This window comes from Ammospiza caudacuta, chromosome 9 (genome assembly GCF_027887145.1).
Source record: "Ammospiza caudacuta isolate bAmmCau1 chromosome 9, bAmmCau1.pri, whole genome shotgun sequence".
In the NCBI taxonomy this organism is placed as follows: Eukaryota; Metazoa; Chordata; class Aves; order Passeriformes; family Passerellidae; genus Ammospiza; species Ammospiza caudacuta.
The window spans coordinates 31,352,550-31,380,367 of record NC_080601.1 but is presented as its reverse complement, the minus strand read 5'-3'; the positions used below and the strand labels follow the sequence as shown (position 1 = coordinate 31,380,367).

The 27,818-nt window shown below is 40.4% G+C and overlaps 1 protein-coding gene across 2 annotated transcripts; it reads right to left on the bottom strand.

Moving 5' to 3' along the window:
• Nucleotides 1-514: 514 nt before the first annotated feature.
• Nucleotides 515-27,431, bottom strand: TRUB1 (TruB pseudouridine synthase family member 1). Of its 2 annotated transcripts, none has more exons than XM_058810720.1 (8): nucleotides 27,266-27,431; nucleotides 25,519-25,611; nucleotides 22,198-22,253; nucleotides 8,945-9,026; nucleotides 4,632-4,704; nucleotides 3,311-3,456; nucleotides 2,149-2,205; nucleotides 515-760 (listed from the first exon to the last, which is right to left on the bottom strand). In XM_058810720.1, exons 1-8 carry the CDS (start codon nucleotides 27,405-27,407, stop codon nucleotides 546-548), a joined length of 864 nt encoding a protein of 287 aa, XP_058666703.1. In that variant the 5' UTR covers nucleotides 27,408-27,431; the 3' UTR covers nucleotides 515-545. The 2 variants fall into 2 exon arrangements, with proteins under 2 accessions (XP_058666703.1, XP_058666704.1); XM_058810721.1 differs by having other exon boundaries at nucleotides 3,317-3,456.
• Between the last annotated feature and the right edge of the window lie 387 nt (nucleotides 27,432-27,818).

Here is a 27,818-nt window from a genome sequence, read left to right as displayed (position 1 = left end):
TAAAACTATTCCCTTAAGTTAAAATATTAGCACCCTCATATACTGCATTCTAGGAACATTTGACTGGGGAACAACCTGCATAGGAAAAACTCTGGTAAAATGGATATATCCTGAAATGAATTTCAAGAAAGCAAATTGCCACACCACATTCTTGGGTCCTTTAAGCTATGAGAGACTTGTCACCATGGCATTTCAGGATTTGATTACCAGCTGCAAAGAAAAAGAAACATATTTTGGAACACATTTATCAGACATTATTGTATATAATTTTTTTTATTGATGAATTCTCAAGAGCAGCCATCTTGCATCCTGAAAGTTCTTTAAAAGTCTATAAAAATTTGGCATCAGTTATGGTGTGCAAGAAGGAAAGTAAACAATCAAGAAACACTAAGCACTGAATATTTTCAGTGCACATTCTAACCCCAGGAAACAAAAGAACCATTTCTCTTGTATTGCAGCTTGTCACCTTCCCAGCAGAGACTTGTAGATTTACACAGGAGGCCAGACAATCCCAATCATCCAGTCTTTTTCCTTGATCCAACTTATCACTTATCCTCACAGACCACAGCAGTTTCACCAGGATGTTCTGTCTTCAATTTTTTCCGAGCTGGCTCTCCCAGGAGCAGAGCTCTGCAGTGCTCCAGGGACTGAGCAATTTCATCAATTGTCCACTTGTCCTCGTGCAGGGCGTGCTCCTCCAGCGTGAACGGCCCCTGCTTGGTGCGCGTCAGCTCCTGCACCGAAGCACAGGTGGAGAGCTCTGCAGCAAAGGAGGAAACAGGGACTGGACTAAGCACATGGATGAACTTTAAAAGTGTAACCACTTCCAGCTCACTAAATATACATTTTTGTATGTAGCCTTTTATGTTATTCTGCTTTGTTTGACAAGGAAGGTCATGAAGATTCACCACTCATTTGTATCTTCTTAAATTTGACCCAAGGATGTCCTTTGATTTCAATAACTGTCCAGTGTAGTAAAGAGTTCAGAAATTGACAGAAAGCTGTCAAGAGTTTTCCCAGATTTAGATCAGAATGGAAAGTGAGGAAAAAATGTTGTAAGATGTAAGCAGAACATTCTGCATTCTCAAGTGACCTTGAACTATTTTTTTACACATTTTGAGGCCTTAGCACTTCTTGCCTTCAAGAGGTATTTTTAACATTTTTATCCTGTGCTGCCTACCAGGATAACAGAAACTAAGATAAGGAAAAATAAAAAAATATACAAATGCTCTCCTATGTTAAATTAATACCAGCAGGACATAATTACATATCAAAAAGCTACAAAACATAACAGCAACAAGCACTGACTTGTTGTCAGTGTAAGCACACAGGTACACTAAAATATTCTCTCCCATACTTTCTGATGCAGGAAGCTTTTTATTTCATTTTCAATTTTTGAAAAGAAGCCAGCCATGGACAGACTTTATCTTGGCTTTCATTAAAGGGCTAAACATAAGCCAGTATTCTCAGAAGGCAGTAACAGAAACTTGGACTTGCCGAAGCACAAATAACAACATTGAAATTCATAGGGTTATCCCACATTATTTGCCTTCCTACAAATGTATCATTTAAAAAAAAAAAAGAAGTTAGAAATGGATTATATATTCTCCATCATGCAGTTTGATAGATACAGATGACAAGACAAATAACCCTGTGGGAAAGCAAAACTATTCACTGTTCAGGCAGAGGAGAAAGAAAACACTCAAAAAATCATCACCAGTGTGGAAGTCTTTCCAGCAAATAGGGTTTATTATGTGCATGGTAATGTTCTGTGCAATCTGTTTTCAAAATGTGATGAATAATGTTTAAAAAGACAGTATCTTTCTTCTTCTCATCCTTAATCTGAGTTAGCTTTAACACATGAAAGAGAGGGGGGGAAAAAAGTCCCCCCCTTGCCTTGCATTATCTTGCTCAGTGCTATTGCTTGCTCCATTTTTATCAGCTCGCCCCCAAGGTCCCTGGCAATTATTTAGCCATCATTCCCCCATGCCCCTAAGGAAATTACCTGAGTATATAAAAACAAGTGATAGCACTACAGTTCTGCAAAATAACACACAGGTCTAGTTACTTGAGATATACAGAATGACAAATTTTTTCCATAAACATACACTTGTTCCTTACATTGTCCTGCAGTTTTTTCATGCCTACCTTTGCCAATGTCATTGACCAGGCTCCTGACATAAAAGCCACCGCCACATTCAACATCTGGAATGTTAAAAGTGACATGGTAAATTGCCAGTGCCACGTGAAATCTACATAGAAGCCATGCCCCCACATAAATGTAAAAATGCGCTAAGCAAACAACCCAGTGATAAAATATTTATAGGATGCAACATCAATTATTCATCCTGGAACATATGTGAGGGTGAAATTGCTAAGCTAGACAGGAGGGAAAGCAAATAAAATGGCAACTGTACTAACTCACCAGAATTTAAGAACCTGCTATGGTATGTTAAGAAATGTTTCAGTCCTATTCATTTTAAGCATTTCAGGTTGATTCTGTATTTCTAATGATGAAAGCAAATTACTTCTAGTATGGCCTAAACTGACTGTCAGTGCTGCAGACACTGCAGACTGTCAGTGCTGCTGCTCCATTAAAATTTTAAAATTCACCTTTAGCTTTCCCTGCTCTCTCAGCCCTCCCCTTTCCCCTCTGCCAGTGATCAGCTCCTTGTCACCCAACCATAAAGGGCTGAAGTCACACAGCACTGAGTTCTGTCACTCATACCTGCTCACCATAAAACATCTGGTCCATCACAGGACTGGGGATCAACTGGGCAGACAGATCAATTCAAGGCATCATCTTGACCTTACAGTAGCATTAAACATTTACAAGCGTATTTTCTGGTTTATTTATTAATATGCTTCTTAATGTACTAGCCAAGTTTCTTGATGAATGACAGAAGGAAGGATAAGATCCTGCCTCCTCAACAAGAAAGGGGGCTGACAATAACTGAAACTGGTCCTGAGAGAGATGCCAGCAGGTCTGGGAATCTGTGAGTAGGAATGGCAAAGTGCAGTAAGCAGACCTGAGAGAGGAATGAGCTGGAGGTTGCAAAATCATGGACAGATGCAAATAATCCCCTGACCAGTCTCTCAGAATTTTGCCTCACTGAGAGATTAGATATAATCAGCTTAACTTAAAACCAAAATACAGGGCTTTTAATACAAAGTGAAAGTCTCTGCACATTGTCTCACACCAAAATAAGTAGCTGAGTGAAATGAAACCCATTTCACTCTGTTAGTCCCAATCTGAGAGTAAATAAACATTAACAAGCTGGGAGCATTGCTCTATGTAATAATCTTTGACCTTTACCCAGCGTGAACAGCGGTGGCTGGAACTGCTGCAGAGAAAGGCTGTACACTCTCACTGGCCGAGCAGGCTTTGCTTCCACTGCCTCCCCTCTCTTCATCAGAGTTGAAAGCCTTTCTCCATCCTTCTTCAAAGCAGAATAGCTGATCAGACAGAGCATGAAAATGTGTGTCATATGGTTGTAACAGAACAGGCTTCCCATTCTCCAGATCCTGGTAATATTGTACTAGGGTAGCACACATTTTACAACTCTCCAAGTACTCACAAAAACCCACAAAAACCCAGTGAGTGCTGCTGAAATCTCTTGGACACAGAATAATCCCATTTACCAGCAGCTACATAAACCAGAAAACAAGAGATGGCCTTGTATTTCTCTCTTGCTCTATGGTTTTAAAAGCATTTTATCACTCACTTTGCAGTTTATGAAATAAAAGGGCTTCAATAAGGGTTACAACACTTGCAGCTGCCTCTAGCATCCTGTGTCTCAGCAGTCAGCAGGGCATCCTCTGTTTTCAGTGTGAGCACTGGGAGCCACTCAGGCAACTCCTGTCATTCTACATTGCCCCTTTACTTGTCCCACACCAGGATCTTTCCTGAACAGCAGCTGCCACATTCCAGGATGTTTAGGGAACCACTACAGAACCACAGAAACTGATTTCACTGATTACATGGAACTTTATCCAAAGCTCCAACTTTGGTCATGACAGAAAGATGACCACAGAAAAATCTAAAAGGATCTTGCTGACCATTTTAGAGGGCAATTTGAAACAGGTCACATGAAGCAGAACACGTGGGGCATTACTGACCTTACAGGGCTCACACTGGAAGCACAGTAAGTGACACATGGCAAATGCAAAGGAAAGCAGGCTGGCTGAAACCACCAGAAAAGCCATCTGTCACAAGCTAAGTCATGCACACTGCCAGCTACTATGGCTCACCTGACCACATGAAATTTGCTAAGCTACAGAAGCTCAGTCATTAATCACTCAATCGTACTATAAGTTTTCAAAAAACTAATTCAAAGTCATTTAAGGCACTTCCACAGAGATGGCAGTGAGATTGGAAGACAGAAGACAAGCCCTGCAAAGCTGTTCAAGACTTTGGCTACTTTACATTTACCCAAAACACCCACAGGTCACCATTTGTGCTGGATCTTCAAATAGGCATGACCTGCACTTGCAAATGTTAAACTCCTGACTGCCCGGCCTCTATCCTTTTGTCAAAATGTGTCTTAATACTTCTGAGAGAGCTGACTTCTGTTGGCAAGGCCTGACAGCTGAACACAAGTGTCAAGAGTGAGTGAATACCATGAACTTACAGTGGGGGAACTTGCATGATGTCCCCTGTGAACTTCTGCAGAACATTTTCAAGATCTCCTTTTGTTACCTGGTCTGTAGAAAGAAAACAGTCAGTATGTTAGTATTGATTATTCACATGGCACTAATGGCACCAATCACATTCTGCAAGCAGACACAAGTAAGAGTTCTCTCTCTTCAGAATTTAGATGGGGTGAAAAACACCAAAGAAAAGAGATAAAAAACAGATTGTAGGCAGGAATGTGAATTATCACAAAAGGAGTGGAACAAACTGTCCAAGGTGATCAGGACAATCTGGATACTTTCAGAAGGGCACAAATCCTCCTTAATACTTTCTTTTGTAATTCCCCTCTTAAGGCTGCAAACTCATCTTTCTTGGAAACTATACAAAAGCTACAATGTTTGGAATATTCTTATTTTTTTAAAAAAGCACCAAAAAGAATAAAATGTTCATCTAACCCCGGGAACTTCTCTCTAAAAGAACCTAACTGCAGGGAAAAAAACCAACAGATTATCAGAGAACAAAACCACCGGTGTAGAAAAAGACTTTATCTGAAACAACACATCAAAATTTCCCTGTCAAACAACTAACCTGCAAATGTACTCTGGGGTATAGTTATATATTAAGTAAGGCAATTTTACTAAGAAAATTCTGTAAAAGAAAGACAGCTGGTTTAGGCAATGTACTTTCTTTTAAGAGTACACATAGACATCTGTCCCACTTTTATTGGAAGACTATAACCTAAGTAGCTGATTGCACTGGTCTTCTGAAGCTCTATTCAACAGAAATAACATCCATCCCTAATTTTTTTAGAGAGTGCAAACATAAGATCTGCAATCACAATGCACTTCAGTGCATTTCTACTGTCTAGGGTTTGACTAGCCCTGTTTCTCATAAGTAATATTTAATTAGTGTCATCACTGCTAAGTCAACAGCATTCTGGAACATAAACTAACCAAATTTATTTTTCAAGCCTTTGTTGTATTTTGAAACAGATATTTATTTGTAAACATTAAAAGCCAGATGTACTTCATGCTGTAAGTAGAAAAGATGAGATTTCTTTTCACAGCAGCTCTGGGAGATGATCCTGTGGTTCCTCACTTCTAAAAAGCACACTCTGCAGCCCCAATGGCCCAAACAGCTGTCCCAAGATGTGTTATTAACAGCAAGGTTGCAAAGCACAAGGCACAAAACTCTGAGATGCTGAGAGAGACCAATTTACATCAGAATATAGACTAGGAACAACAAAATCAATTGTACAGTAACTCTGAATCTTCTGAATATTTTTTACATTGTTATTTCAATCTTGTTTCTATTTAACAATGTATCACAACAAAACTACATGGTGGAGAGTCAGCATGACTTGGCCCCATGACAGCGATGTTGTCAGCCTTCTTGTGAACCCCAGGCTGCTTCAGGTTAAAATTCTGTATTTAAGAAGTAAGCATAAGTGCCCCTTGGAGTTCTCCTTCCAATCTTCACCCCATGAACCGTATTTGTGGCCAGGGCATTAAATGAGCCACCTGAGTTCAGCTCTGGCTCTGATCTCATATTCCCTTGACTGAGAGGTTACATGTGGCCTCTGAGGAAGTCACTCATGATACAGGCAAGCTCTGTCTCAGGAGAAAAAATATCCCCACGTGAAGAATGATGCATTAAGCCATTAACAAACAAGAGCTGGTTGTGTGTTATCAAAGTAAATATTTACAGATGCATTTGCTAAGATCTGGTGTGCTTTTGAGCACTGGTGACTATTGACTGATTTTCCTGCTGCAAAGGAAGGAAAATAAATTTACCAAACCCAAAGGTGCCATTTGTGCCACAACCTCAAAAAGCCTTCAGTGAAGGGTGATTTTGCTCTGTGCTTGTTAACAAACTACTCCAAAGGAGAACACAAGAATTATCTCTGACAGCATACCAGAAGTTTAGCAAATTACCTCAATTCAGTCTGACCCAGCACAAATTATCTGAAAACAGACAACCAGAATCCTGAAAGGACTACACTATCAAAATGAATCAGGTGCCTCTATTAAACATATATTTCAGCATAATCATCAGAGACCTGAGAAAAGCCTCATTAATTTTGTTCTCCATGTCTGGATATAGCCTGTAGGCAGCTGGGAAGAAGTGGCTTTCAGAATGTACATTCCTGTACACAGTTACAAATATTAAAAAAGGGCTACCAACATTAATGTGTCCAAAAAAGCATCAGAGGAATACTAAATGCTACTTGCTTCCAAAGTCAGCATCTGACAGCCTGGCAGCAGTATGGAATCATAACCTCATTTCATGGGGAAATGCAAACTCGTTGTCTGGTAAGAAACAAAAAGCTATGAAAAGTTCAGAAGGGGTTAAAAGCATGGAGTTCTCTTCAGCACATCCTGACATTGTGACTAACTGTACAGTTTGCTTCCTAAGCTGCTGTCTAGGGACACTTGGAGCACTAAAATGTAACACTTCCTTACAGTTAATATAGCTGGCAACTTTCTGCAGGCACTTTCCTCTTATGTTCCAATGAAGTCACTCAAGAAGAGTTTTGTACATCTTGCAAACTGGTTTAGTGCCCTTTCTCTGCACTAAGGCCCAATCCTGGATGATGCTGGCACTGCAGGATTTATTCCCTTGCTCTGCTTCTCCAAGCATTCTCGTAGGTGTCAAAAGAAAACTGAAATTGAACTTAAACATCTGGTTTGCCTTTTCTTGGAGTACCTATCAGGGTTAGAAACTAGGGATGGTGGGCCAAAGAGAGTATCCTGCAGAAAACCAAACTGTTTTGGAGAAGACATTGGAAAAGATGAGGAATACAAAACATGTAGGTACCATGGAGAGTAATAAAGGAGTATCCATGCTCTTCTCTTTCTGAAGAAATCATATCTGACTGATTTGCACCAACATGGAAAGCAATTGAGACCAATGTCATGAGCATTTCCTTCAGCCATCACTTTAGGCAAAAGGAAACTGCACCCCAAAGAGCACTGCCCCAGCAATGCCAACGCTGCTCTTCATCAGACCAAGTGATGAACTGAATCATCCAACTGATCTCTGTTTAAAATGACAAGCAACCCAAAAAAAGGGGATGTTTTCAAGCCAAATCAGCTCCCCAAGCACACAGCCTAACAGAAAGGTGGTGCACAGAAAGCACACACCACAACAGAGGTGGGAACTGCTGTAACAGGAGCTGCCAGGGAGAGAAACACACACAAAAACAACACTCTAAATTCCGTCTGCAGTAAACAGCACAGAATGAAAAAAGCAAAATTAGTGTTTCAAAAAATGGATTTTTATACAGATAAATACCAAGAAAGTGAATCATCACTTCATTCAAGCACCATGAGGTATTGGCAACTCTAACACCATGTGGATGCTCAGGCCTCCAGAAGCTTAGAGACTTAGAGCTTGATCCTGAAGCATAAATAAATGATCCAACATCTCTGAATAACACTGCCTAGTAATTAACACTATTTAGAATGTGGACAAGAAACTATTCTTGCCTGCCTCATGAGAAAAGGAAAACTGCAAAAGAAAGGAGATGGGAAGTGAGAAATGAAATCCAGGCTTTTCATCACACCATTAAAAAAGATTATTTACTTCATGTACCTATTACCAGAATGTCAGACATGTAGAGTTGCTAAGCAACTGGTTACCTATTATTTTTTAATTTTTTTCCACAGGGTTGTGAAAGAACTAATAACAAATACATTTACTGTGTTACTACACTGTTTCTAAGATGCCCAGCAAAGCAACAGTCAGGATGAGTTCTGAAGCTTTATACCCTTGCCCTGTGCTCTGTCAGTCAGAGAATTTAATTTATTAAAGATGTAAGCAAGACCAAGATCTGGAAAACAGCCATATGTAGAATGTAGTTTATGCCATCCTCATTAAATGTTAAGCAGTCTATAGGTGAAGTGGTGTCCTAGAGGGAAGATCCAAGTACTTTATTCCTCCACTGGCCTTAAAGGGTTTTACTAAAAGAGGACTCCTGGGACTGCACTGTGAGAGAGGAAAATGGACACAGCACGTCATTTGTCAGCCTGTCAAAGATTGAAAATGACACAGTCCTGCCCAATTCTATTTCCTCCCTCCTAATCTAATGCCTGGTTTGTTTTTTTCCAGCAGAAATGAACACTTGCGTTGGACATAATTGCATGAAGCTGGTTTGAATTATATGAGCACTGAAGTTGAAGATGAAATAATCTTAGTTTAATTTCACATTTAAACTTAATTCAGAGTCCCAAACATCTCTTCCGCTTTCCTATGACAGAAACCACTTATGCCTTCAAATTGCATTGAGTGTACAGATACATTTATGCTTACCATAAGGTTTTTCTTCAGTTACTTTTCCTGTAGCATCTAATGTATCAGTAGCCTTGCCCAGCATTCCAATGGCAGTGTACTTCTGGGAAGGAATAAAACAGATTACTGAGCCAAGTCTTCAAGGTTGTTTCTTAGCATTTTTTTCTTATTTTTTTAAGATAAAGATTGCAACTAACAATTGCTTCAAATCAGAACAGGAAGAATATTGCCTAAGTGGTAAATCCAGCAACTCTGGGTAAGCAGAAGTCAAGATGAAAAAACACGGAATCAAACAAAAAAGTAAATCCTGTATTACATGTGACTGTGATTTCAGTTTTAGAAACCCAAGGAAGAAGCAACATGGAATCTAATTTTTACTATAAATGCATCAATACCATAAAGAAAATAATAGGGTAAATAATAGGGTAGTAACATCAAAGTCTCTGTGGGGTGTCGCGTCATGGCTGTAGCAAGGCACAGAGGAGTACCTTTCACAGACAATTTTTGTTCCTTTGCACACTGAAAAAAAAAAAAAAAAGACACAAAGACCTTCAGTTGTGAAAGCAAAACACCCACTGCCAAGACAAAGCATTACAATGGCTCTGCCATGAAATGCAGGGATTTGCAGCAGCCTGAAGCTGCAGTTTTGAACTCCCGGGATCTGGTATGGACCTTGTGACCAGCACAAGGAGTTCAAGGTCATTGAGTAACATTTCTGTTCATTGTGAGTTCTCTGAATATTTGTTTCAGGGTTTTTCAGGGTTCTTCTCTAAAAAATTCTTAAGTGTATACGTCTGTAGTTTGCAAGAAGGAACCAGCCTGACCCCAGGACAGCAGCTCTTGTCCTTACATTTCACCTGATGCCCTCCTTTCCCACGTTTTCACCCTAAGAACTGCCATGCTCTGAGCACACAGCACAACCTGCTGAAGCTGACAGAGGCTTCCCCTGCACCAGCTGCTCCATGACTTGTCACAAGGCTGTCAGCACACCAAGGCTCACTCTGAAACAGGAGTCTGAGTCAAGTTTAGGGATACCATCAGTATTACATCAGTGGTTTGACCCATTGCCTATCCCATTCTGGTCACCTCAACTTCCCTATGCTAAGTCCAGAAGCCTTCAAATAAAGCCTGGGAGAGAAAAATCGAAATGTTCCTCTATTTCCCAGTAAGGCTCTAGTGAAATTACTCCCAGCTGAACTAATACAAATGTGAGGATGTGTCTTTTAGAAGCTGGCTGACCAAACTCTACTGGAACACATCCAAACAGACATAAGCACTAACATTTTACTGTGAGAAGCAATGCATCCTGCTTCATGTACTTGCAAAGTACAAACAAGCTCAAGTAATAGCAGTGTAGGCATATAAATCACACCCACACCACTGGACTAGTAAGACATGCCTTGATTTTGTTCCATGTGACAACCTGCCACTTCAATGTATTTCTTCAAGCAACTGCTGCAAAATGGAAGCAGCAGAAATAGTCAGACAAAAGGCAGCAGAGTGCAGACTTTAACATAAAAATAACTGTATTCTTTCCTTACTTCATGTGCTGGGTTAGGCTGGGAATACAGAGAACTTTCTTCATAGTAGCCGGTATGAGACTATGCTTTGGATTTATGCTGAAAATTTGGATTTATGCTGAAAACAGTGTTGATAACACAGATGTTTCCATTACATTTATTAAACTGCCTTTATCACAACCTATGAGTTTCACCTTCTTTCTGATTGGGTCCCCATCCCACTCCAAGGAGTGAGCAAACAGCTGTGTGGTGCTTTAGCTGTCTGCCATGTTCAACCACAACACCACACTGGGGCTATGTTTTCCCTAAATATTGCAGATGCCTGATAACTCTGCAAAATTTGGTATTTTAAAATAAAATTCATCAAGTTAACACACTTCTGGAATGCATGAAAAAATTATTCAATTTAACACACTTCTGGAATGCATGAAAAAAGAAACAAAAGAAAGAATGGATGAATGCTGCTCCACAACAAATATTTAAATAAACTTTAAGGTATATTATCTTTTACTACTATATTAGCTGTTAGGACCATAAAATTGACTGCTTCCTGAGACATCTAATGATCTGGTTCTGAACATTTAATTGCACTGCCAGAAATACACTATTCAGCACCTAACCTAGAGGTTAATAAAAACACGTGAGCAGATCATCATCATCCTAAGCATGATGAATGATCTTAGCAGTTCAGCAAAATTCTAAATCTGAAAATTTACAAATTCTCACTCTGTCTTCTGATGTTTCCAAATCAAAATACTCATACTACTTCAGTTTAAATTATTTCTTCTCCTTGAATTCTGGTTTTGGTTATCTTGCTTTAGGCTATCTGTTACAATAACATGTTGTATTTGATCTGCCAGCAACAGAGATAATGTCTCATCTGTTAATATGTAAACACAAATGGCATGAACAATACAATCCACATCTCAATATTTCCCTTTTAATTTCTGCAAAAAGAGCAAAAGGGTTTACAGTTTGTAAAAAGAATGTCCTTAAATGTTAGTCACAAATCCCCATTCCTTACAGGAGCATTTAAGGAGTCACAAAATACTCAAGCAGAAATGCAATTATCTGCAAAGGAGGCTGTAACAGGGTAGGAAATTAAGAATTACAGTTGGTTTATGATGAGTCTCTGGAGTGCCCTTGGCTACCTACAATTATATATCAGAATTCTTACTTGCCACTGGATAAGGTTTACTTCCTCCCCTTTGATAGGGTGCAAAACCTGGAGGTTGCAGGAGATAATACAAGAGTCCAGAATTATTTGTGTCAAAATTCAGCATTAACACTCTTTACACTCTCACTCACACTGCCCTCAGAAGCACCAATGGATTCTGAGTCATTTAATAAGTGTTCAGTGACCTTTTCTCACCTGTGTTGGCAAACATTTATTTCTTTCAGTTTTATGAAATACATCTAGGGGCATTCTCACTGTACTCTCAAATTACAAATCACTGCAGGAACACAGACAGAAACTGCTCACAACCCACTCAACGCAAAACAAAAAAAGCAAGGTAGTGGGTGTTGCAGGCAGGGGCAAAGCCTGACAAGAGCAGACTGTGACAGAAAGCACCCCTATATTGCAGCTCCTCAGAGAGCATCCTGCCAGCCCACAGCCCCTACATCCTTGCCCTCTACTCAACTCAAGAGACCAGGACTCAAATCATTTAAAGATTAAAAGCAGCATCTCAACTTCCCCGTGGATTGCAAACATGCAATTGCAGCACATTAAAAGCTGAGATCCAGCGTTCCCAGTCACGACTTCCAAGTGCTGCAGCATTAATTCCAACACAGAAAGCTGGGCTGGTCCCAAAGCAGAGCCTCACAACTGCACAACAGCACCCTGAGGACAAACAGACCTTTCCAAACCATCCTGCAGCAGGGAATGGCTGTGCCTCTCAGCCAATCAGAAAACCACTTTATTGGAAAAAAAAACCATTATGGCAAGTGAAACAAAAGGCAGCAAAGTGACCAGAAGCCCTTGAGTATAAGCAAGGGCTTATATTCCACCATTCACAGCAGTGAGAAGAAAGCCTTAAGAAGATGCTTTACAGTGACAATCCACTGCACTCTGTCAATGAAAGTGCACAAACTCTGTCACACAGACTGGGGGATGTGCTGCATGCAACCCCAGCAAGACCAGACACACACTGAAATGCTTGGGTGGTCGTGCATGTGCACCATACCCAGGACCAGAAAGAAATACACCATAAAAAGCCAGTACTGGATAAAAAAATCGGATTTCAGGAATCTATAAGAAACAAATTACAAACCTCTAATAAATCTCACAGGTCTTGGGAAGAGGAATTTTGTTTTAGTGTCACAACCACAGGGCACAGTCAACATTCTCACAAATAACAAACCATATGTTTACCATAATATTTTTAGTAAGAGAGTAGCTATAATTTGGCTTTTTCTATTTTCATACCCAGTTTCAGAGAAGTGCTTAGACTAGCACAGAAAGAGAAAGAATATCCATAAAAAGAGAGAGAATAAAGGCAAGACTTTATCAGCATGCATATTTAACTGGGAAAGGGGAAGAGGAGGAGGAGGAGGAGGAGGAGGAAGACTCCCCTCCCATTTCAGGGGCTGCACAGGCAGCAGAGCTTTCAGCTGCACAACCCCACCCAGGGGGGCTCCAGGAGGCTGAAGCCCCTGGGCTGACTGCCAGGCATGTCTGCCCCACTTATCAGTGCAAATGCCAGACAGACCATGCAACAGAGCTTCTCAGTTTTAACTGTTGAGACATCAAGGTTTTATTTGGAAAGAAGCCAGAGACTGGAAATCTAAATTGTAATGTGTTTTAAAAGCTTTTTCATACATGGAGAAGCAACACTTTAGAAGAGCTAGACAGAACCACAAGTAATTACAAAACAAGGTCACCAGTAGCTGTCAGGAAGATTTTAAGATGGCTCCCACTACAAGAATTTCCCAGGCAAGCAAGCTCTCTGGAAGAGGCAGTTCATAAGAGTTCATCCAAGGATGACCCATTTTCTAATCACAGCAGCAACTGAACACAGAAGTGTAAAAGAAAAATAAATAAATTAAGGCTACAATCCCCTGTGCAAGAGACTGAAAGCTGGGAAAGAGAAGTCATATTCAAGAGAAACAGAAATTCAATTTATGTAAACTGATGTCTGCGTGTGGTTAACAAGTTTGAACACAAACAAACATAAAACAAGTGCTCTGGAGAACCTGATGGAAATCAGGGGGAGCACACAGCAGGCAAGCACTGATCAGAATTAGTGATCCTGTGCCAAAACCATTTGCTCTGCACTTACAGATTTGTAGACTTAGGCCACTGAGATAGTGAAGAGACCTTAAACTCTCAGTTTTGTAATGACATTCAGTTTGTGTTCAATGATTTCTAAAGCACAAATAAACAATTCTGGATTTAATATTTACAGAAATTATTTTGCTGTTTGTATAACAGTAGCAGCTACCACTGGTTTCCAGTATGCTAATCATCCACCAAAATGGAGAAGTGCATGAGGTAGACAAATAAGCTGGAAAAAACCCCAAGGGTTGCCATAGTTTCAATTATTTTCCAAAACAAAGCACTCTCACTAAGCAGATTCCAATATATTAAGAGCACAGAGCCCTAATCTCTTAAAAGCAGGTTGCACAGAGGGCAAAATAAAGACTGCAGGATGAGGGAGGAGTTTCAGTTTTACAATAGAGCAAATTCAAAATTATCAAACACCAAGCATGACCTTTTGATATACATAAACATTTACAACTTCTCTACCATTCCTTTTTTTCTCCTAAAAGAAAAAGCTGACTTTGTGCTAAGCCTGCACTAAATTGCATTTAGTGCTGGATGCTGTAATTGCACTGTCACTGCTGAAGAACTATCTGATCTTTACTTTGTGGACTAACAGGATTTTCTGATCTCTTATGTCAGCTTATTTTAAAGAGCTCACACATTATGGGATGACTAGACTTTTCATGAGAAGGAAGGACCAGAACTCCCTCTAACAGGAACCCAACTGAAGATACTTTGCCTGTAGCTCAGAGAAACTCAGCTAAAAACCGTATCAAATTTAAATTTAGGAGTCAGAGGGAGTGCAGGAAAGGGGGCAGGTGAGAGAACAGTGCCAACAGTCACAGGAACCTGAGACAGACCAGGCCACACATCATCTACAAACACAATGCAGGCTCACACATCCAAGAGGGGATGCAGGTTAATGTGCAAAGGTGGCTGTTTGAAACCAGAGTTTCTTTCTGCAAACCCTTCTGGCAACTGCTCTCTGTGGAAACCTCCCTCACTCATCAAAATGTCTCAGGTTGGCTCTTAAATGTCATCCTCAGCTTTAGTATCTGTTCCACCATTCTAGTGCCCATATAACAGATAAAACAAAATAAAGAAAGATGACCTCCAAATTCTACCTGGGAAACGGAGTTTTAAGGAAATACAAAATTCTCTGTCCAGAAACAGAAGACAGTCTACCCAGAAGGGTAAGACTTTATAGCTACATACAAAATCACAGATAAAACTGAATGCATGAAAGTCTTTGGCTGAATTCAGAAGCATTGACAAGACAAGATGCACCAAATTCTAAAAGGCATTGCTAAGAGCATCTCCAAATTACTAGAAATGAACACTAGAGAAAATAGTGTAAACTGGCTAATCTAAATAGGTTACCATTACTTTTATTTTTTGGCTATTTTTAAGAAGAATGAGAAAAAAGCCTTGCCATGTTGCAGTCTTGATTTTATTAATGAAACCAAGCTAGAATTGCACATGAAGCACAGCCATATGCACAATTATAGAAAGGTCAAGACAGAAGAAAGCACCACTGACCTTGTGAATGGAAGAACAGGAAAATCACACCAGAATATGCTCTTAAAATATTCAGCATTTGGGGAGGAAAGAGCAGCACAATAGGTGCAGTCTCCTCAAGATTTTCAACAGTTTAAAAAAGAGTGTGAATATTAATAGAGCATGAAGCTGAGCTATTAATAGATTAGGCCTCTGGGGTGAGCATAAAAGAGACTTGAGCACTACACAGCATGTTCAGCCAGCTTCCTGATGGTATTACTGCAGTACAGGATGTATCTGTACTATTCAACACCTTCTTCTTCTACAACGTTGTTTCAGAGATATTGGGCAGGGCAGAAAAGATATTAAAATCAGCCTCTCCTCCTATGATTTGTTACCAAAAAAAGCAGGTTAAAAAAATGTATCATATGTTTTGCAGTAATGGGTAATTGAAGATGTTGACAGTGTGTAAGGCCATTCCATCCCCTAACATTTTAGCCCTTCCCAATTCCTGCATCCCCCACTGTGCAGGCTCAGCATTCTCTCTCAGTGCAACTTCTTTTGTACAGACATCACTTCAAGTTTTGCTAGCACCTTCTACACATTCTCTAAACACATCAAAACCAACTTAATTCATGCATTTTCCCAGCCTTCCTTTTTGTAAGCATTTTCCTTTTGACGAAATAAGGAAGACAATCACATTGTCTTCAATGTGATTTCAAAAATTGACACTGATCTAATATATGGTGGCATTTGGGGAACAAGAAATTCATTGTCAATAAGGTAAACTAACACACAAGACAGAAACCAGTGCCAACAATGGGTCTCTGAACCAATCTCCTCTGCTCTAGAGAGCTCATGGAGTTATAGTACAAAGTTCTGGTTCTGCAAAACCCTTCTCAGGTGCCAGTAGTGGTTAAAAAATGCCCACTAAACTATTACAGCAATTGCTAGATGTAGTTGTTAAAGGCTACAGATATTAAATAGGACAGGTTTTATTAATAGACATCTTTGCACTGAGTTGTGCAAACATATGAGGAAGTATTCCTTGAATGTTTGCACAATAATAACAAATACCACAGAACAGAAATGTCAAGACTTCTCTGTCCTATACCTATATTTCAGGAATGTATTATACTTCATCAGAATAGTAACTAAATGGGTGAAATTAAGCAACCAGTATGTGTCAGGAAGAATTCACCTAGCCAGCCTACAAGGGCTGAAACGCATCCATCTGCCCATGGGTCAACATCTCTCATAAAACAGTAACTCCATCTCCAATCTGCCAGTCCTGCTCCTCAAGGAAAACCCATAAAACATCTTTCCAAACAAGCCTGGGAACTAAAATTCATAACTCCACTGGGCTGAAAAAAACCTATGGACTCCAATAGAGATATTGGATTTCAGGCACACTATGATGTTATCTCACATTAACCCCTCCATGTGCCACAACATATCATTTACCAAGCTCTCTCCTTCCCCTGAAGAGGATGATAACCTTATCATCTCCTTCTTCCCTCCTCTACTATTCCCTCTATTCCACTAAGCTCTAAACAAATCTGAAATATGCTTAGTTTTAAAATCTATGGCTTCTATTTTAGACCCGAGAGAGGGCTTGCATATCCAAGCACCTAGTTTTCTGTACCATAACAATTAGTCTAATAAAATTATCTCCCTTGTAAGAAAACAATAATTTCTTAGGGCTTGAGCAAAGGCAAAGTAGTGACATTTTGTGTAGCTACAATCCATTTTCTTTTAATGAGCACGTCACATTCTGCACTTTATTTGTTACCTCTCCCATCTCACTACAAAAAGAAATTCAGTCACACCCTTGGTTTTCCTGGATGGGATAGCATGAACAAAGAGGTGTGAGAAGGTAAACCTGTGACATAAACCATAGAATGAAAAATGACAAGGTGCTGCAGATGAAAAATTTCTGAGGGAAAAGGCTAAAGAGCAAACAGACAAAAAAAGACAAATACTACAATTTGAAAGCAAAAGCAGATGAACACAAGCATGGTGGATCTGAAGAATCATCAAGCTAGCAGTAAGTCCTCCTTGCCTTATGCCTGGGAAGTTGGCTGATCCATTGTGAACAAATCCTTGCTGCCCAACTCAGGAAATAAAACTGTTTTCTAAATGTATTTTATTAAAGCAGGTAATAAAATGCAGCCTATCTTTGTGGAGCAGTCTTGGGATATTACCTATATAACTGCTTGCCTACACAGAACTGTTTGTAAACCATACACACAAGCATTACCTACTTTTTATTTCAGAAGTGATCTAAAAGATACCTATTCCACTAAGCTCTAAAAAAATCTGAAATATGATTAGTTTTAAAATCTATGGCTTCTATTTTAGATCTGAGAGAGGGCTTGCATATTCAAGCACCTAGTTTTCTGTACCATAACAATTAGTCTAATAAAATTATTACTACTACCAAAAAATCTTGTCCTTCCAAGATAATGTTAAAAATACCAGAATCTGAAAAAGAGAACAGAACACATCCCTGTGCACTGTATGAATAAGTGGGTTGGGTTTCACCAGCTCCAAAAGAAAGCACAATGAAGCACAGAGTTCAGCTGGTGATATTCTAGAGACATTTTTAAGACTAAAAGTAAGAGCACACACCACCAAGAGGATCCTTTGAAAGGAAAGTCAGCTCAATTTTCTTGCACTTGCAACTCAAAAATGAACTGGAGCACAAACACTGAAATACACTAAAAAGAAAAAGCAACAAACCAGCACAGTGAGGCTATTTAAAATGAAAATGAGAATTTCAAAAGAAATAGCACTTACACCATCATGGTGTGCATGTCAATGTGCAAATACACAAATGTTGGCAGAAGAATAGAGGTCTCAGAGATGCCGAGTTCTTATAAGCCTCCTGAAAACAGACAGATAGAGGAAATAAATCTATTGCAGCTTCCACTAAGAAGGGTCCAGAGGGAGCCCCACTGAATTACTGGATACCAAAAAGTCCACATGGGGCTTTGGTGTCTAACGAGCTGTAAACAAAGGAAGTCACAAGCAAAGGCTTCATTAGTTTTGCTGCTTGTAGAACCACTGGATGTGCTTTCTGATGTGTTATTAATTCACTGCACTCACTGCCAAAAGATGCAAGCAAAGGACTTAACTGAAGAAAAATGAATTCATGGAGAAAGCTTAAAGTATGAGAAGTTAATAATAAGTAAAAACTTGATTTTAGGACAGTAAGGTAATCATAGGAGGTAAAGAAATAACCTTGTTTATGGACACTCTGTTCTGCAGGATCTGATGCCACCCCTCCAGAGGAACAATTTTGCAATACACAGGCTCAAATCCCAGAATCACACTGCAAAAAGCAATTAACATGTCTCAGAAGTTCTGCTAGGTGATTTGAACCAATTCCTGCTCAGACAAGCCCTCTCTCACACCATACAAGTGTGACTGGCAAGATTTAAACCTAATCACTGATCTAGCACTCATTTTCTACCCAGGATTCATAAGAACACAAATTTTAACTATTATATGAAATGAAAGTTGTCACATATCAAGTGACAGATGTATCTTCATTCTGCCCATAATTTCTTCTTCCTTTTCTAGGCTTTGAGAACACTTGGAGCTTGGGTTTTACTCTACCCAGAGGTTGGGGGGGGAGTTTTGGACAGCTTCATTCTGGAGAAGCCACAACTTTTGAGATTAAATTTTCTATTTTAATCAGTCATTGCCCCAGCTTGTGCCACCACCACAAAGTACTCAGGGAATTTCTTTCACACAGAACACTTGGGGAGGTATTTTGTATGTGGAGCATGACAAGAGGTTGCATCCTCAGATAAAACCAATATACCCCAAGCTTTCCACTCATAGAGAGGCAGGGGTTGCAAGGACAGTCTGGTGGATGGTGAAGATCTTCATTCACACCAGTATGACTAAAACTCTCTTAGCCTGAACCCAGGTGCTATGTCACTGAAAAATAATCAAATTAAGCACAGAACTGAAGTCTGAAAGTTTCAGTTATCCATAAAGGCTCTGTGTGTTGGGAGACATCTCCTCCCCATGGAAAGTATTAGATTAATGAAGAATTTCATTGCTTAGTGCTTCTCATTTTTTGTTCTCTGATTAGCCCATGATTATTTCCCTCATTGTTTCTGTGTGCCTCACAGCACATTCTCATAGATGAGATGTTTTAAATGGGACTGCCACTTTGGAAACTGTGCTTCCATTTTCTAAACCATTTCCTCCCAGAAAAACCACACTTCTGCATTGTGTTTGAGACAGACAAGTCATACCTAAGACTGAATTGTTCAGAAACAATTTACCATAATAAATATTGGTCTACCCCCATCATGTTAATTTTACTGGTGAAGCATGAGATTTTTTTTTCATTCTACTCTATTTTGTCAACATGGTTAAAAAACCAAATCTTTAAAAATCATTAAGTGCAAAAACTCCAAACAAGACCAAGTGCAAGTCCCAGAACAAGAAGAAAAAGTGATTTTCCTATGGAACATCTATTAGATGTTCAGTATTTAAATTCCAGATCCAAGAGCATTCAGCTTCTCCCTCTCACTTGGAACATTTGAAACAACAAAAAGCAAACAAACAAAAGCTAAGCCAGCTTGTACATATTTTTATTTCTGGGCAAATATTAAGAACTCAATGAGAAATCTGGAACACTAAGCAGGTATTGCCCTTGGCTGTACATTTCTGTTTGTCTTGAGTTAATTCCTAAGGAGGTCAAACCATGAAGAACTCAGTTTACACATCAAGAGTAAAACTCTTGCAGAACATGTGTGAGTTGCATACCAAGGGATAATGCTCAGAGCTGCCACACTAAGTCAGGAAAGTTTCACACAATGTTTGGGGAAAAGTCAGAGCCAGTCCAATTCCTGGCAGAGCCACCATATGGAGTTTACTGCAGTATCATACATTTTGGCCACTCCACACAGCTCTGCTGCCAGCAATGATAGACTGAAGTGTTTCTTTACAAGCTGCATTCCTAGAAGCAAACAGTAAATCCTGGCCAGAGAGGGTCAGACAGCTCCTCTGAATCTTTATAATAACAACAGGAACAAAAGAAAAACATCACATTTCAACAAACACTTCAGCATCCAAAATAGTGGAAAAAAATTAAAGAAGAGTAAATTCCAAGCACATGGCAAGGAAAGCAAAAAGATACTCAAACTTATTTAGTCATGAATGCTTCTCTTGATTCATTATGACTTGTCAGTGTGGTCAAAAAACCCAACAGGCAGACATCTGTGAGAGATCCTTCAACCTCCTTCAGCCTCACACATTACTGCACGCCTAATTTATTGAAGTACAAATAGAAAATAGGAAGGCAGAGACAGGAAGTAATAAATGCTGCAGAATCCATGCTTGGCATGGATGTCAGGTACCTCACACAGGAACAGCTGCTGAGCTCTGAGCAGATCCATCTTTGCTCACTGCAAGTGCCCAGAGCCATGCAAGGCCAGGGATGGATGTGCCTGGGAGGGCTCACCAGGCTGCCCCACTGCACATTGTCCCCTCCCTTGTCCTCAGGAGCAGCTCTAAGCCCCTGTGAGCCACCTGGGAACCAGGTTTGGCTGGATAGCCCTGTTGTGGGCCACAGGACTTCACAGTGGTCAAGGAACCTGAGCATACCCTCTTCTGCCAAAAAGGCTGCAAGTACTTCCTCCACCACAGCTGTTCCCACTGTGAACCTCAGCTTAAGAGATAATTCAATTGCTTTACATGTTTTTAAATCAACAATTTACACATTTAATTGTGATGACTAAATTTAGCTGAAGTAAATCTATGATTTATTTTAAAATTCTTTCAAAGGAGGTGTCAGGTGGTAACTGTTTACATTTCCACTCTAGTCCAGCTGTTTACTGCACATAGCAAAACACAGAAATGCACTCATGTAAACCAAATGCAAACCCATTACAGCCAGTGCAGAGACTGGCACTGCCTACCTTGAGTTTGGGATCAGACTCTACAGCTATGTCCTTTTATCCTGGTTGTTTTCTTTTCTGCCAAATTATTTGCCTCTGAGTTGAACTGAAGACTGTCAAACAAATTCTACCTTTAAGCTATCAGCTCAGCAGCTGAAACAGATCTTAAGTGACCAGACTAGAAGAGAATGGGAAAAATGGCAGAACATAATGTATTATTGACTTTTCCTGCATTTAAGATGAAATTTGGAAGGTTTAATTGATTTCTACATCTGTCATTCTTATCTAAACTTCTCATGTAAAAATAATGGCTAAACCCATGGGATTTGACTTGTGAGGAAGGAATCACCACTGGGACATCACTCTTGGGAGTACTTGCACTTTTTTGTGTATGTAACACCTACAGTCTGAGGGGTCACCGCAGTAAAATTAACACAGTAAAATTAATCAAATCCAGCAATGAACAAAATTTCTATCTGTCAAGGCTCTGGTCTGGACTCTCTCCTGCAGCCACAGGGCTTTTGCTACCTTTGGCTTCACACATGTGTCTGTTTTTGGGTTTGTAGAGCATCCCTCTACAGCAGCAGCAATGCAATCCAAAACATTCTAAATTCCAAAAAGTGCCTCTTAAGGCCTCATGGTATTCAAGAAGACAGAAAAGAAACAAAGACCATCTGTTACTTCAAGCTAAATAACAATGAAGTTATCTACACATAAGGAAATTACCAAAAATTGAACTGTCATTCACAACTACATCCCCACAACATCAGTTTCAGTGCCATCTTCATTAGTTTTTCTTTTAGTACACTAAATAGTATAGAAATCTTCCTATAAAATGGTAATTTGGTATTTATTAACACTTCTTATAAAACTGAGACAAACAAAAATTTTTAAATAACCAGTGTGGACATTAAAGTCTGACTAACACATTTCTGACTAACTGCAAAAGGAGCTGAGCTAAATATGCAGCATGGCTGACATATCTGCATGTTGGTTCAGCTCTTCACTGACAGAAAAAAGAAACCAGCAAACAAAACCCCCTGCTAATAGAAGTCATTTAGCATTCCTTACCTTGGAACCTGCCAACATAGTCCCCAGCATTTTTGTTCCTTTTCCAATACCAACCACTGCAAAGACAGAAGAAGAAATACAACTTCAAAACAGCCCTGCAGTTCCTTTTTTCAACACCATTCAATACTAAATATTATGCTAGTCAGAAACTCAGCCTTTCATGCTCTGCTAGCATATGAAGAGAGTCAACACTTTTTTGAGAATGCATCTCTGATGTTCAAACAACATGGAACTAGTGAAAGGAAAAAAAGTCTAAAGCAAAAGATAAATAACCTTCATCTATTGTTAAAATACTTTAATTCAACTGCTACATTTATTTATCTTTTAATCACCAAAGAAATGGAGAGTGCAATTAACACTGCCTCTGGTTTGATGAAGGTTATGGCTCACCAGTAATGAATGAACCCTTCTTTGTAAGCAAATAGTCCTTTTAAAGGTTGACAGTGACCAAGAGTAATACAGCCAAGACAGCATCACAGAATGGTTTATCAGACTTGCAGGAAGAAAGTAAAATAATCAAAAGGTCCAACTGCTTCTTACTGTGCATGTACAGATTACAGTTATTTCAATCTTAACACCAGTATTCTAAAAAACAGCAATCAGTCAGCTTTTCATAAAAGAAAGACAGAAAAAGAGCTCTATTTTATATTTTACCTCAAAGCTTTTTACAAGATGCTTGCCTTTAAAATGCTTTCCTATTGATTTTCCCACATACAGCAATCCGAAGAAAATTTTAGAAGGAAATTAGTTTTGTGTACAACTCATAGAATGTGTAACAGCTTATGTACTTTATTTTAATAAAACCAGAGGAGTGAAGGGAGCTTTCAGGAAACCAGCTTCATGTTAATCAAGAGCCAGGATGGAAAACATCAAACTGAAAATGAACTTTAAAAAAAAATTTTTTACTTGTGTTCTAATGCTTCTCAGTTTCTATGCTCTGAGACCCATTAGATTCCTCCTTGTTCTCAATTACTGCTCCTCTTATTCCTGAGGGTTTTCAGTCACACTTGTGCTTGTGCTCTCATGCATCTTCAGTTCAACCTGTTCCTGTTATTTGCCACATAGGGAAGAGCTGCAAGAAGGCTGAGAAAAGGAGATAAGCACACAGATAAGACTCCTAACCATGCACTTTTCTTGCAACATGATGACATAACTGAACACAACTTCAACAGCTGAGCTGAAATTTGCTGAAGAGTGTCAAGAGAATCAATGGAATAATTTTAAAGAGACACTGAATGCTTTTGTGAACAAGGTACTAACAATTTTCTCCATTAATCATCAGCTTATGGAGAATGTGTTATTGAACAGTGACATAAACCCCATGTGAGAGACTACACTGAATGTAGAAAGATTTAACTGAATTTTTATTTTTTTATACTTTTTCATGTTTTCTTCTACTGTGGAAGCATAATTCATTACTGCCATATAAAAACAAACCAAATAAAATTCCCATTACACAACAAGAAACAGCAAGCTGGAAGCACAGCCCTAGAATAACACCAAAAGAAAATATTCACCAAGACTTGACCTTGCCTTTCTCTCACATGTCACAGAGCACTGACCTCTGCCTCCAAGACCCTTCCTCATTTACATTTGCTGTCAGTAAGAGAAGAAATTTAAAGTATGTTTTCTGATAAAGAGCACTCCCAGTGATTGGCAGTACACCTGGCACACTAAGCAGGACTCTATCAATTAATTCCCAGGACAAAGCTACAGACAGGCAGTGCATAAAACCTGGGAGAGAGCAGTACAGATCACAAAGGGGTTTCAGAAAATTTAATACTTCTGTCACGCTCCTGTCCATGAGGAAGGAAAGCTTCCAGCTCCACCACTCCATCCTGGAAAGCAGCACACATATTCTGAACAACTTGTTTTTCTTGTATCCTTCCCTGTCTCCTCATTACCTTACCTGAACAAACAAGAAATCTGGGCACATTCCCCTTCCCACTCCTCTCCAGTTTTGTCCCTTCCAATGTAGCTACCATTGATTTTTTCCTGTATGTTTTGTAGGGCAGTGAATGAAAGATCCCATGCCTTTTTTCAATCTACCCACAGCTAATGAAGGTGATGTGCTTCTCTATCTACACCAAGCACATCAAGCCCAAATACTTTTTGTCATGCCACAGAAGCAGGCTTTGGAGACTGCTGGGTATCAGAACAGTTGGAGAAGCAATTAAAAAAGCACAAATGATTGTGCTTTTCCTATGGATCAGTGCTGTTGACTTTGCACAGTGAGAAGCAGCATGCTCAAAGGGAACACCTGTGTAAAAGGAAAATGTCTGCTTCAGGAATGCACACTGAATTCTCTAGTGAGGCCACAGAGTACAGGAAATTCAAACCCAAGCAGGCAGCGCTCCATTCTGACCCAAGAATGTCACATTCTGCCAGGTTCACAAGTGACAATTACCAGCTACAGACCTCTAGCAACACTTGTAGCAACCAACCTCCCCTTGAAGCTGAATCTTTCCTGAGAGAAGTCATTCATGAAAACTCTGAGCATTCACTTTCAGGGTGTACTCAGAGTTGTACCTGTTTATTTTCAACAGCAAAAATGTATTGCTGTTATTTCTCCAAGCCAAGGAGAGCTACAAGGTTATGATCTGAGCAAGCAGCAGTCTGCATGTTACTTATCAATAAAACTGCTGGTGACAAAGTGTGATGTGGGAACAATCACATCCACAGCTGAGGTTTTAACACCAGCAATTGACACATCCTGTTCTTTATAAAACAAAAAAACTTCAATACATGGATTGCTATCAAAATTAAAATTTAAAAAAAACTTTAAAGATTCTTCTTTATGAAGCAAGACAGGACAGGTACCCAAGTTCTTCTGTGCTGAGCTTCAAAAAAGCAGCAGCTGAATTGTTCTTATACATATTTTTTTTTGGTAAGTATTAGCAGCCCTAAAATCTCCCTCAAAATCCCACAACAGCATTACTTTGAGACAAAATAATTCAACAGATTATGATGACTATAAATCCCCAGCTTAAGTTAAAAAAGCATCAATTTCTCAGGTGCTTTACAATTCATTACACAAGAGTTTGTATTTTACCACATGTAATAACCCAGAAATTATGTGAGGATTTGGAAGAGAGGAGAGAAGGTAGGAAGGAAGAATACAGCCTTCTGGTAAGAAACATGTTCCATGCATGTAGAAGTATATGCACAGGAAATTTAACCCAGACCATTCTTCCACTGTAATCACTCCTTCCCCAGAACCTGCCATGTGTATCCCAAATTGTTCCTCCACCTGACTTCATGCAGGCACGAAAATGTCTCCTGAAATCACATTTTGATGACTATAATTATATTTTTCATTACCCAGAACTCCTGTGGCTGCACTGTCCAAAGTTCCTCCATGTCCAATTTTCAACACCTGATTTCTTTTGTTCCCTTTTGTTTGCACACCAGCTTCTGCAAATAGAAATTAAAAGGAAGCATTATAAAATAACCTTAGAATGTAGGAAAAACGGCACACATTTCCAGACTGCTAAAGAAAATAAAAATCAAATATTTAAACTATTAATTAGCAGTGTAGAAATTACTGTACTGCTGAAGACCTATGATTAATTTAGATTTACTCCTGTAAAGGTATTTGTAAGGTATTTTCACTACATGCTAATGAAGTCTCACATACCATTACAAACAGATTTTTGGAAAGTACTGGTAGCAAACCTGTGAAGTTCCATTAACAAAGCATGGAAGAACCAACAGCAGAGTTCCCGAAACATCTATTACACATAAATTTTATGCTACATAATCTGAGCCAATTCTGCATGTATTTACTGCCTTATACTGGGACATGTTCATTTGCATATTCACAGCCCTATGGCAACTCTGCAGTGGACTGAACTCATTCACTGCTGCTTTCAAGCTGTCAGCGTCCCAACCCAGCAAACTTCCTATGACACCAAGACACCAAGAATTTTGCAGAGCCCAATACCCCTTATTTATCAGTATTAAATATGACAACTGGTCTAAGCTCCTTTATCCATATCTATTATCTCTCCATTCAGGGAACCTGATTCTCCCATACAAAGTGCATGCCTACACTACAGTTCACTACAGAGTAAATCAGGCTAAGCACTCACTAGTCTGAAAGTACATTCTCTCTTCATCAGCAAGTGCCCAAAAGCCCAGACTAGATGATCAATTCCCCATACCCATTATAAAATAAATCTAGGCCATGGTCGCTCACACCTTTACAACGATCTCACTTTTCTTTCCCTAATATCTGACATACAGACTTCCCAGCACTCAGAAAAAGTAGTTTCTGCAGACTGCGTCCAGGACTCTCAAACTTTTCGAAACACCATGTTTTCCCTCCTTTGGTGATATTTTGTTTAACGGCAATAAGCAGTGGGACCGCAGCAGAACATCCTGCCGGTGCTGTGCTGCAGAGATGCTGCTGGCACCGTTGTGGCAGATGGCACACGCTGTCCCCGGGACCCTGCCCCAGCTCTGCAAGCAGCCCGGGACCCCCTGCACTGTGCCCCGCAGGACTGGGGCTCCCTGCTGGGGCAAACTCATGTCCACCCAGCCTCAGGGCTCCGTCCGGCTGTACCCTGGTCGTCAGCAGGGACCTGGCACAAGTGCATGTGGTGAATGTGGGGTCACAGCTCACCGTGCAGTGTGAACATCACTGTCTGCCTGGGACAGTCTTTCCTTAAAGGCCTCTAAGGACACAACTCCACCACGTCCCTGCGCCACCCATCCCAATACCTAATCGCGCTTTCTGTGAATAAATTCCTCCCAATGTCCAACCTGAACCTCCCCTGGCGCAGCGAGCCAGGAACGGCTCCATTCTCCAAGGTGGGCCATGCCATGGCTATGAACTACTACCAAAACAAACAAAAAACGCACAAAGAGAAACTAAACCCCGCTTATGCTCCGGTTTCCTGAGCGCTGAGCAGAGGGTGGAGTGGTTTGCCGAGTGAAGTGCTTTGCCGGGAGTTGTAGCTCCCGCTCCCCAAGGACCGCACACACCCGGCCCCATCCCGCAGCCGGGCCGGGCAGGGCGCGCCTGGACCGAACTCTCCGGAGGTGCGGCCCGGCCGCCGCCGCTCACCTGCCAGCAGCCTCTCCTTGAGCAGGTTGAGCACGGCGGCCGAGGTGGGTCCCTTGGGCTTGCGGACGGCGAAGAGCCCGCTGAGCGAGAAGAGCTTGTCGGCCGCGCGGCCCAGCGCGCCGCCGCCCGCCTCCCCCGCCATGCTGCCGGCAGCGCGCCCGGCCGGGGCCGCCGGGAGCCGCGGCCGCGCGGGCGGGACGCGAGGGAGGAGCCGTGAGGGAGAGCTTTAAGGTCGCTTGGAGAGTCGCCGGCCAGGGCATCGGCGGATGTTTAATGTGAAAACGAAAGTAAATTCGTTGCTAAAATCTAAAATCAATCAATCTAAAATCAATTAATCTAAAATCTAAACCAAAAACCAACCCCAAAATTATCTGGGGGCGGCTCCACCAGACACAGAGCGATTTGCAGGCGTCGCTGGGGAAGTTCGCTGAGCAGCGTGTTGCCCTACCTTCCGTGGCCAAATGGAAAGAATTGTATTCTGACAGGACAAGAGGACACGGTTTCAAGCTGCGCCAGGGGAGGTTTAGTTTGGATGTTAGGAAGAATTTCTTTG

What these genes read in the sequence shown, in the direction of transcription:
- TRUB1 (XM_058810720.1), bottom strand. Translation starts at nt 27,407, where the DNA reads ATGGCGGGGGAGGCGGGCGGCGGCGCGCTGGGCCGCGCGGCCGACAAG. An exon ending in AACTGAAGAAAAACCTTATG is followed by an intron (nt 4,705 to 8,944) that starts GTAAGCATAAAT and finishes TTCTTTCTACAG; the next exon opens with ACCAGGTAACAAAAGGAGAT. An exon ending in GCTGTTCACGCTGGGTAAAG is followed by an intron (nt 2,206 to 3,310) that starts GTCAAAGATTAT and finishes TTAACATTCCAG; the next exon opens with ATGTTGAATGTGGCGGTGGC.